The sequence below is a fragment of the Ixodes scapularis genome, unplaced genomic scaffold (assembly GCF_016920785.2).
Source record: "Ixodes scapularis isolate PalLabHiFi unplaced genomic scaffold, ASM1692078v2 PGA_scaffold0__279_contigs__length_252992795, whole genome shotgun sequence".
NCBI lineage: Eukaryota > Metazoa > Arthropoda > Arachnida > Ixodida > Ixodidae > Ixodes > Ixodes scapularis.
In genome coordinates this window covers 207,958,273-207,970,708 of record NW_024609835.1, presented here as the reverse complement: position 1 = coordinate 207,970,708, position 12,436 = coordinate 207,958,273, and the positions used below count along the sequence as shown (strand labels likewise).

Sequence of the window (12,436 nt, the reverse complement as noted above, 5' to 3'; positions counted from 1 at the left end):
GGTTATTGTGGCAGGCATGCAGTGATGAACTACCATTTAACGATAATCGGCTACAACATATACCAAGTTAATTGTGTACATTTCTAATCAAAACTAGCATCAAAATACTGCCGCATATTTTTTTGCAGATCACGAAATATCGCTCTTCAAGACTTCAATGAATAAAGTGCGATGAAAATTGAGGGTAATCAATCTTTAATTGCCGCACAAAAAACAATATAATCATTTGTTTTTGATTATTGAAAATTGTAGAGACACAATACAAAAACTGCAGACAACTGTAGAGAGCATAGAGAGTATAAAATGCTTTGCATAAAAAAAACTTGAACTCAAAGACGTAATTTTGGAATGACTTAAAAATTCACCGAAAAATGCCCCCTAAATAAAAGTTTGCTCAGAAATTCAACTGTGACATTTAATTTCTTTGTAAATGAAACTCAAATAAAATAAGTTAGCGCATTATAGTGTAACAGTTTGCGTCCGTTATATATGAAAATATTGACGGCACAAGAAGTTATATTAATTTTTTCCATTGCCTCAACGTTTCGTAAACGCGAAATTTCGGATATTGTTTCGCTCTCCTCTCGCACGTAATGTATTGTTGAAAAAAAAATTATGCAAAACGTATCTCATTTTTGTTGTCTGGACATAATTTGCTCCCTATTAAAAAAATATTAGAAAAAAAAGTATATAACATTACTGGGATTGCCTGCATCTGAAGACAACCTCAAGATATATATTTTAAGAAACAATTATATTCACTGAAGCTTGCTTTACCTTTTTTAATTTACAATAGATGTAAGTAATTCAAGGCGCCTCATATTTACAAATACAACTTTAAAATATAATAAAAATGCTTTCGAACTTTATTTTGGAGATGTTGATGTTGTACACGCGCCTGAACTGTGAAAGGCAAGACTAAGGGGTCCTTGCTTGAGCACGACAGAAGTAAGAACTCAGCCCCAAAAGCTTGAACTCACGTCAAAATTTATAGTATTATTATTATTCAAAATAAAATGTTTCGGAACTTTTTTTTATTTCATCCAATACAAACCTTAAAGACGACTTTCGAAAAGTTTGTCCAGAAAGCGTGGCTGCTGTTTTCGAATTTCTGTCTTTTTTAGCATTGCAAATTTATAAAGACGTCTTATGAGATTTACCCCAAAAAACGTGAAGAACTCCAGGCTTTTTGTCTTCATCTTTAGTGGTACATTTGAAAGGAGTCTGAGCATTCAGGAATACGTAACTTCCACGGTGTTCAAAACGTGGTGAAGTTTTTGCAGCCAACGCACATCTATTACATATAACATATGTTTAAGTGGAGGTTATTCAGGAAATTCTAATTCATTGCAAATATATAACCCTGCTCAGGTAGTTCCCTTATATGACCTATGTTTAATATATAAAATATTTTATAAACTTCTATATAATTTAAGCTCCATTTTTATTTGCCAGATATGATTTCACCTCATGCCGGGCGACATATAGTAATGGTTCTCTGCAATTTTTTTTTTTTTTTTTGGCCACAAATAACCTGAAATATGCTCAAAAACCAAGATATTATTTTTGGGAATTATTGTGCGCTTGAGATTATTCAAATCACAACGAAAAAATTGAGGTTCGTTGTGATTTTATTGTTGTAAAGGAAGCTTCAAAATCATTAAACATCGAAAGTCATAAAAGAGAAGATTGTTATAGTCTGTAACAAGTGCAAATAATATTCAAGCATCAATCTCGATTCGTACTAATTGTTCTAATGTGCATTTACTTGCTGGTATAGAACAAAAATTACAATCGGTTTTTCTCCATTATTATCGGCAGATAAAAATCTTCCTTCCTGACTCATCACATATCACGATAAGATTGACATATATACACCTAAGACAATTTATTGATCTTGCCGACGCTCTACGACTTTGTTTTGTGTATACACCGAAGATAAAGTTTATAATCGGCAACCCCAAAATGCAAATTACTTTCTACACCTACCTAAAAAAATGCTGAAGGGAAGACACTTCCACAGTGCGACATGGTTACTTAATTCTGAGAAATTATTTAAAAAAAAGACAGAAAACCACGGCTTACCGTAACGAAGTGTGGAAAGCGTTTCTTCGTAATGGATGTCAGCCGGACTGATGCTTGCCAGCTAAATTCAGATAAATATATGGGGTCGTTTGGGAATAATGAATCTGAATGAATGAAGCTGTGACAAAAACTTACCATGATTGTTTTACTGTTTCCTCCTAGGGCGTTCATGAGCAACCTTGTCAGTGTGGACTCTCTATAAGGCACTGAATAAAAAATAGATAAAAAAATTAACTTAGCTAAGGAATGCACCCAACTTTTTCTTTATTGCAGGTTTTAGCAAAATATAGGAAAGTGTCATGAATAACGCTGCTTTTTTATATAATTTTTTTCTTTGTTAATTTTAGCATACTTCACCATAGTCTGAAGAAATCGAACAAAACACTTATATACATACCAAGAAATGTTTAGAACGTTTCGACACCACCCATATCTAATTGATTTCTACCTTCGTGTTTGGCAGTCTTGCGTAATTTTAGTCACAGGAACTATACAATCGAAATCCAAATGCCATCTGATCAGAATTGACACTTGTCAATAATAAGGTGTGCTGACTCAGTGCTAACGTAAGTATAAAAGATTTAGTTCAAGCATGCAGAATACCCCGCACTTAAATACACCCTTTAAAACCACATACAGCTTGACAATTGAAAAGTTTATGCTGTTCACATTAAATCTACTGAGCTTTCAGAATTTTATTTGAAAATATTAGGTTCGTATCGCAAGTCAAATGAAGTTTATTTAATAGAGACAACTTATAATTGGGACTTTCCTCTGTCATGCGTGGGGTACGCATGACGCAGGAAAGTCCCAAGTCCCATAATTATTCCGTGTGAATTATATAACCTCTTCTTGTACTTATTGCTTTTAGTTTCCCCACCTTTTGATTTAATGCACCGTGGTGAAGCAGGGATTTGAGCGGTAATTAATAATATAAAAAGGGTTCTTAGTTTTGACTAGGGGTGTCGCGGACCTGCCCAGACTCGAGTTCGACCAAGTTCGACTTTTTCGAAAATTCAATGTGATGTCCGACAAACTTTCGATTGAAGTTCGACTTTTGTGCTCATGCGCGAAGGGGAAAAAAAAAAACAGTTGACTCCACTTGCGAAGGAGAAGTACAAGATTTGTTGAGTGTAATGGCATCACTCGTCTACATTAATATGTAACAAGAGCATTAAAAGCGCATATTTTTGCTTCTATATGGTGTAAGCATTCATAACCATTTTATAAAATGTAAAATAAACTATTTTATAAGTATTTATTTCCCGAAATTCGAAATATTCGTATTGAATCCGGGGACCACTGCCCAGAAGTCGAACTTCGTAGCAGTTCGGTGAAGGCTCGGCAAACCAGTCGAACCTTGAGGTCGAAGTCGAACTCGAAGGTTCGATGAAAGTTTGCGACACCGCTAGTGTTGACCAGTTTTATTCGCGAATGGCGATCGTCTTTTGACTTATGACTCCACAGCTTTCAGTCAACTAGGAACTTTCTAAATCTGCCATTTTCAGTTGGCGAATAAATTGGTTAACATTGAGATATTCCTGTACTTATTTGTTAGTTTTTGGTAGCTTTTCTGCTACAACACACTTTGAAATACATACACATTTTATTGGGAAATTTAAAAACGCAAGACTATCGCATGCTGGCGACCCTTCACCATAATCGGCTTTGATGTGAAAAGATATCGGTGGTGCCGATCCGTCTCAAGAAAGCAGGACCATTCTGCCTTCTTTTCGTTCTCCTTTGGAAAGCATGCGGACACTCAAAACTGATGTGTATTACAAAACAAGAGGAGCATATGACGTGTTTTAAGTAAAGCCACGTACGTTGAAACAATGACTATAGGAGGAGTTAAACAAACCTCTGAACTAAACAAGAATTTCGGTGTCAAAGTCAAGCGTGCCTTTCGTAAGGGGTTTTTAAGCTTTATTTATTTCTAACTTAGAAGAAATAGACAAAGCTTAATGGTACAGGTGGAGCAGTGTTACAACTATAGTACACATACGCGATTGGTCACCTATGAGACTCACATATTTTAAGAAATTGAAACTGCTGTTTCAGAGGAAGAAGAATGTTTATACCAACTCCGAGTTCTTCTTGTTAAAAAATGTCGCACTTTCGTCCGCACTATTTTTAAACAAACAACCATTTTTCAACATAAATTTCGATAATAAATGTTAAATTTATCTTCCATCGTTAAATGATGTTTAAATTCAGGCGCCTAATAAAGGCTCGGTTTTGCACTCTATCCACCTATGAAATAATGGATGGTACTTTATTTCTGCAACAATTGACAGATTTCGGAGTGTTAATAGTTTGAAAAAAAACGTCTGTTAAACTTTCCGCTGATAATTTGTTCTTTTACTTTTCCGGCTCGATGATATTTTAGTTAGACAAGCTCTTCACGGTAATACACCAGGCAAATACAAAAGGTTCGCGGGAAATTTAATATCACCTGACTACGCGTCACGTGGCCTATACGCCCATTGACTTTCTTCTAAAACATTTTATGTCCCGTGACCTGTCGTCACGAGATCTCTGCGTCAATTCAGTTTCCATCCTCAGTTTATCGAGGAATTTGGAACACATAAACGTTTTTCACTCCCCTAAAGGACGGTTTAATGATGTCCTAAACAATTTTAAACGGCCACACCTTAAATACTGCAGTTCAAGTTGCATAGAACTTTAAAAATAAAAAAATCGCTCCCATTTTTTTTTACCTTTTAGTACAAAAAGTTAAGTAGATTACATTTCGTGACCTCCAACTCGATGCATACACTCTAAAAAACGTTTGTGCTTCTACGTTCACGCACAACACTCGGAGAGCCAATCACTGCAACTTAGGGAGGCAGCTCGACGAATGACGATGCCGAAACATATGTTTAAAACAAAAATAACAGTCTCAGTTGTGACACTGAGCAATGCTAAACGTCACGCTTGCATTGCTTAATGTCACAACTCAGTCTGCGTTCTTTGGTCTAAACAGATGTTTCGGCATCGTCATTCGCTGAGCTACCTCCGTAAGTTGCGCTGATTGGTTCTCCGAGTGTTGTGCGTGAAAGTAGACGCACATACTTTTTTTAGGGTATAGGCCGTTTTCTAACGTAGTCGCTGAATTGAACTCTTTTGAAACGCGGTCAACTATCTGTACAGAAACAGATAAGCTCTTGGCATCTTGTTGGTTATTCCAGGCGAGGAGAGAGACGTCCAGCCCCACCTTTAAGACTCTTTCCGTTGGCTTTTTCCGCTAACGCATGAATGCAGTTTCCGAGACAGGACAGTGACTGGTTGATGGAGATGCCTTCCCGGAGACGGTCACCCGTCGTTGCAGCGCTGGACTGGCGCTCGCTGCGCTCAATGTGATTAAAAGAAATGTTTGCTTTAGAAGAGAAGCGCTGGGTTGCGTAAGCGCACAGTACTATCAATTGGTTTTCTAACATTAGTATGGAGGCTGGCACCGCACTATGGAGACGGTGTTTTAGGCTACTGTTACGATGTTACCTTATAGGCGCAATAAAAAAAAATGCGGACAAAAATTTTTTTTACCTTGAAGCGTATAATCCGCGCTTATACATTATATCTTGTTTAGAAATAATTTGTAAAAATGCGGAAGCTTATTATGATTAATGTTTATAGGTAAAGTGTCATAACTGTACTAGAATCCAATTGTTCCTCCGTTTGAATCCAATTGTTTCTCCGTTGGTGTCGCCTATACCTTTCAGGATTTCTGAAAATTCCAAATGAGTATAGTTCGATCGATCGGCATCAATCGTATATGCTGATTCCTACGTTAAGCTACATCAGTTGAGGAATAATTGTAAATGTATTGACGCCTCAATTTTAAACTCCGCCACAATTTTCTTTAGTTCGTTTATTGCTTTTGCGCCAAGTACGGTTAAATATTTTGAGGTTACGAATTTTTAGTCGAAATTTTTACGTATGGCATATATTAAGGTATGCAACATAAAAAACACAGAAAATGCAGATATAGTTTTTTTTTATTTCTCGTTCACGTTATTCTTGCTCTCTCGTCAATTAAAACGCGAACGAGAAATCTCGGGACGCCAAAGTTAATGAGGCTCAACTACAGCAGTGTTATTGCGGGCCCAAAAGTTTGACTCGGTATATGTTGGCTTCAAGTGCTAGATTGAATTGAGATGTTGATGCCTTCAGCGCGACACACTGTTTTGCCACGTGACATGTCAGTCATAATTCCGATCTTCGGTCTTGGACGTAATCTCAAGATGTCATATAAGCAAACAGCGCGCAAAAAACAGGGACAAAGTAAAAGAAGTGCACACAGGACAAGCACAGGACAAGCGCATAGGACAGTACGGGCAGCCCTCGTCCTGTGTGCACGCCTACTTTCTCCTTGTTACATCTTGTATTTTACGTTGCGTTTTATCAATAATGATGTTAAGCGTAGTATTAAAGCAAAAAAGAAAACAATTCATACAAAAAAATTATTATACACTAACATAGAAAAATACAGGGTACCGCCGACCAAAATAATGTTCGGTTGGCGGTACCAAACATTATTTTTTATTGCGAACAAACATTATTTTGGTCGCAATAGGAACTTTCCTATAGCGACCAACATAACCAGGTTATTTTGGTCGCAAAACCAAAATAACCTGGTTCTATTCCGCCACAAAAAGAAACAACCGCCGAACGCTCGCTCTGCTTCAAAATGTAGTGCTATCGTTCCGAACCGGGGGCCAAGGTTCGAGAACTGTTATCTTATTAAAATGGATAAGTAATTTCCTTTCGAAAACAAGAAAATTAATGACGTCAATTGTTGTAAAGTTGAGAAGATAAAAAACATTTTTCTATTTAAAAAAAAAAAACACTAACATTTTTTTATTGAGATAACGTAATTTCTTTAACTTTGTCACCTGGTTCGAACCACTACCTCTACATTTGGGCAAATAATTAGCGTTAAAAAAAAACCTCCTTTCATTTTGTAGGAAAACAAAAAAAGAAAAGACATAACACACGCAGTAAAAATATAGTGCTAGATTAGAATACAAGAACATCGAATCATCATGGCTCTGGAAAGAGATTTTCATGCCGTGGGGTACCGAGCTAGGGCCAGTACTTGTACCTGCATGCTGGCTCCGGCCGGATAGTTGTAGTTACGTGGCTGATGACCGGTATTAACATGACACGGCAACACCTGTCGTGTATGCGCCATTTAACCGATATGCTGTGTTCCCGCAATGCATATTATTATTGACACAAAGAATTTTGTATTAACTTTATGTTTCAATTAAAGGTTGAAGAGAAAAAAGAAAAAAAACGGCTTAGCCGAAATTCAGACTTCCCTCTGCATGAATTTATGGCATTAAAGCCGAAGACAATAGCGAACGTAATAAATACCTACACTATAACGACATAATAAAACAAAGCATAATTATGATCATGCAGTGGGACGTTCGCATTAGGAATCATACGATTAAAATAAAATGAAAATTAGGATGATGAAACTACAAATTAAAGAGAAATAAACCTACTTAGAGTCCGTTGCAACGTGAGAAGGTAGGGCCAGGTAAGGAAGGCCAGGGAGGAGGAAGCAGACGGAAGGATGGGGAGAGAAGGAAGTTTCCCCCCTCTCCTCTCCAGCGTTCCGTCTGCTTCCTCGACCACGGCCTTCCTTTCTCTCGCTCTACCTTCTTGGGGCGCAAGGGACTGTAGTCAAAATTATTTGCGGAGCCAACGCAGAAAATTACAGTCACTCCATTCTCGTGAAATTACTATAGTTTTCTAACACATAGTGAAGGGTGAAGGGGGAAAACGATATGATGTCTTTTTATCTAGCATGCGTTATCTTTCGCCACGCGTTCACGCTCGAGGCTCTTTTGATGCCGAAGCTTTATCGAGGATACGAAATTTGCACATGATGCGGGACGACTGAAACTCCATGTTGTTGTACTGGTTCTCTCGGTGACTAGGGTTCGTTCGAGTCTTGTCTATTCCCTCAACTTGGCAGCGAGACTATTCGATAATCTGGGTACGGCTTGACTAGAATAATATGAAAGCCTTTTTTTAGTTATGAACATGTGGGTCACTCGATTACAGAGCCGTTTCTCTTGTCCAATCGTAGCGTCAGCGAAAATTGTACTTTATCCTGTATTCACTGACAACGCAAGAAGGGCAAGGAGGTGTGTTCGTTGTCCCTCATCTAGTGCGAGCTTGCTACCTTCGAAATACATTCGGAGTTTCGTGATCCTCAAACGTATCATAGCCTCCTATATACTGACAAAGCCTGGCAGATCGCCGCGAAAAGCAACCACCGAAATGAAAAAAAAAAAAAAATGGTGGAGTGGCAGACAACGGATGAGAGGAGAGCCACGTGACTGGCGCCCCACTGCGGCGTCTTTGCCATAAGCCATGAGGCTGGGCGGACGTTAGATGAGGGGAAACCAGCTACGGTGCATAGTATATTTAACTATAATTCTTCAATTACCTTTTAATTACTTGTTTTACTGGTCATGATGCAAAATGCAGTATTGGCGAAAATTACCATTAAGCGCCCAACCTATGAAAAACTATTGCGAAAATGTCCTGTTTTTAGACTTAATTTGACATTTTTTTACGGTTTTCCAGTCCGCGTTAGAAATTCTTCGCAAAAAACACGCCACAGATTCATACCAAATTAGCGCTGAGAAGAGTGACATCCTGGTTATAATAATGTGGTCTCTATCCCGGCAGCGTGCCGTGCCTTTGGTGGGTGCGCAGACGACGCAAGAGACTATATGACTGAAACGACTATTTCACTCTTCTAAGTGTCATTGTGGGTGGTGCTTGTGACTTGCTCTTTGCGCGATACGCTTTTAAATTGGGATAAGAAGGAGAGACTCTATCGAGGAATGTCACAAAAAACATTACCTTACAATCAATACATGGTGAAGACAACTCTAGTTTATATTCTCACACCGCCTTTAAAACCAATCTGTTAGAATTAGAATCGAACACCCTGTATTACAATATTTATTATTGCCTAAATAATATATATAATTCAGTATAGAAACCGCAACCATCTCTATAAACTGTTTTCAACTTGATTTTTCCATTGAACAAAAACGTGCAGATTGGTTTTTGAAGTACTTATCTTTCATGACTGTACGAAGTACAATAAAATTACAATTAAAAATTATGTATTAATTTTTTGCTGCGTCTAGAAGGAATGGTTCTTAAGGCGAGTTAAAAAAGCGCGAAATTAACGCTCTACCTAGCGCAGTACAGAGAACAGCCTACACCTAGTGGTCTAAATTATTCCTCGGTGTTTCGCTTTGGCGCTCCACAAGCCGATAATTGATTTAAAACGTAAATTTCTATACCTTCTTGTATGTTGTATCACTAACCCTTATTACACAAATTACTCGCGCTAGAATACCTTATCTAGCCTCTTACTATGCTTATGCATATTTTTCAGCTTTCGTGACTATATTTGAAAATTTGCACGTCAGATAGAGCAAGGCGTAAACAATCACATTTCCTCAGATGTGGACGTTTGGCCAGAGTAAAAGAAGTATGACGCTTTATTTATAGGAAAAAAGCATTTTAATCTCCCACCAAAACCCAGCTGCCATTTATAATGTCGTTAATTTGTACTATCGCGTATAAAGTATACAGGGACCTAATTTTATATAATTAATAAAGATTAGAAAATCTCGGGCAGATCAATCTTGCGAGATCCTATGTGTGTGCATGTTATCTTCGTTTTCCAGATATAGCAGTGTGACACTGACTCAGATATTCTTGGTGACCCCTCGAGACGTGCTTGGGCTTAAGAACTTCAAAGCTCAGACATGAATGAAGTATGACGAAAGCGACTTACCTTCCTGCTAAGTCCACTAGATGTACCACAGACGTCTTGGTGGTCTCGGGCCCTGGTGACGTCTTTCCTTTCTGTACCAGCGTCAACGTGACGATCGTATGTGCTCGACTGAAAACAAAACAAACAAACAAACAGTTGGCTCGTTAACTCACGCATTAATGGTGGAAGCGAGCATTTGATATTCGTAATCTTACATAAGTAAAAGGGAATATTGCATTAATTGTCCTATTACTACTGCTTCTTATTCAGGCATATTTTTGCGGATACTGCGCGTCGAATGGGCGTTTTGTCAGATATTTTGTGACCTTGGCTAATCGGTATCCGTCTTTTTTTGAGGCTCTGGCGAATAACACATATGAAACTAATTGCATAAACTCACGGTAAATGGTGTATAAAAAAATAAGGCACGCATGAAACAGAACGGATTCTAAAATTTATTCTCAATTCGCGCATGGGGAGACCGCTATGAAATATAGACAATCTATGAATATTCGAGAGGGTTCGGACGAAGCAACCAGTGCGAGCGACTGAGAAATCAGCGCGGTCCAAGGGACTGCAGGCAAGGAATTGCACGCTATGCAAAGTTGGCATGCTTTGGCGTGCTGTAATAAAAACATCAGATACTCTTGACCCAGCAACGCCTATACATCGTTACCCCTTAATTCCGCACGCAGCCGACACTACTAGCTAATGGGTCCAATAAACAGCGTCAAAAAAGCAAGGCAATGTTCATTCCAAGTACATAATTATTCCAGCGATGATAGAACGCGTTCAAAAACATGACACTGTTTTATCTTGTTTCATAGGTCTCATCAATTCGCAATGTCAGCTGCGTCAGGGCTTAGGATCCAAGTATAGCAACGCCCGGTTGGCGTCGGTAAGCTGACACGAATACATTTGTTTATTACTGCAGGCAAATAAATCGTCTAATGTTCTAACTTTAATTGTTTTTCATTCCTGTTTGTGTTTCTAGCGTATGCTAGCTTTTCTTTAAATGTAAAATAATATGTATCAACCTAGATGAATATCCTAGCTCTTGGCAGCTGAGTAACTCTAATAATGTGTACGATGCTGCATTTAAATAAAACCCAGCTCGTTTCGCTCAAGGTTACTGCATAATAAGTTCGTAAGCAGCTTGGTCACTTCTGTTACCGTCTACGAAAAACGCTCAAGTTCGCGCAAAAACACGATTGATTACACAATTATAAAATCTTCGTCGATTTCTTGTTAAGTATAGATCAGATTTATATTTAAATGAAGGCACAACAATTTTATATGTCGTGTTATCAGTAACAACACGCTGATATTGCTAGATTGGAGAATGTTTCTATTTTGATTATCACACTATGTGTTTAAGAGGGTCACAAACTATTCGCCACTAGATTAAAAAGCTCGAAATATGCGATCGTCTAACACACACAAAAAAAAAAAAAAAAAAAAAAAAATCTTCCTAAGACAACGCTAATTTATCGCTGGGAGATGCATATAACGCAGTTCGAAGCCTTCCTAAGGGGTTGTTGCAGCTGCCTGAGGGGTTTGTCTCCTAAACGTCTTTTTACCTTGAGCAGCCAGGTTAGGTTCGAAAGATCGACAGCTTGCCATTAAAGCTTTTGCGAACGTCAGCGAAACAAATGATTGTCACAGAAAATACTGCCGTTATATAGGTTCGATTATGCACGGATGAAGAAAGAAGAGTGAATGTTTGCTCCCATTCTGTACCATTCACTACATCAAAACTCATCTCAACAATGAATACATCCCTTCTAAACCATTTATTATTAAGGCTGATGCAAGCTAATGAGCTTCATTGTGAATTAAACAAGATTTTAGTAGCGGTGTTCCGGCAGACGATCATGCAGTCTTCTCGGCCAGAGCTGTCCATAGAAGAACGCCAATGTTGCTGTCGAGCGGTTCATGAAAGCAGTCCAGCCAAATGAAAAATAACCAGATGTAGCTATTTCACTTATTCTTTCGCCAAATGTGTAGCCCGGCAGAGAAATAAAAACACAAATTGAGAAAAACCTATCAATATTTGCCCAGCTGCGAGAGTTAATATGTGTTGCCGCAGCCAGCTTAATTTTGATATAAATTTCGCACGAGTACGCTTGACATGTAGAAGGTGGATGCAATTTTTATTTCAACCTTAGCGAAAACTTTAGTCTGACAGCTGCAAGAAGAAGAACCAGCTTAATCTCGTTCCCCAGGTTTATTTTCCTTTGATTGAAACATTTGGGAAAACAACGGGCGTATATTTGGCGTCTGAAATGGAGTCTGACAGGATTAATAAAAACTCTTCAGCGGGAAGGATAAAAATGAGCACTAGTCTACCTGGTCTTGTGGCAGGTAATGTTTCTGTTTACGCTGTATGACGTGATTTGTTCCTTTTTCTGTTTCCCGACGATCAAAAATTGACCCGCAATGTATTTATCATTCATTATAAAGCAACTTCACATGCCAATTGAGCTTTGACTTTAAATTGAGTAGTGCAAACAGTCACTGGGGTCGCTACGC

The 12,436-nt window shown here is 38.3% G+C and overlaps 1 protein-coding gene across 1 annotated transcript in view; it reads right to left on the bottom strand.

Annotated features, from left to right (window-relative positions):
• Positions 1-12,436, bottom strand: part of LOC8041011 (kinesin-like protein KIF28P) — a 153,678-nt gene that overhangs the window by 63,320 nt on the left and 77,922 nt on the right. The window contains exons 7-10 of the mRNA XM_040213056.3: positions 9,926-10,033; positions 5,303-5,433; positions 2,221-2,291; positions 2,086-2,146 (exon numbers count right to left, since the gene is read on the bottom strand). Coding sequence (XP_040068990.3) covers positions 2,086-2,146; positions 2,221-2,291; positions 5,303-5,433; positions 9,926-10,033 — 371 coding nt within the window. The remainder of the gene's footprint in view (positions 1-2,085; positions 2,147-2,220; positions 2,292-5,302; positions 5,434-9,925; positions 10,034-12,436) is intronic.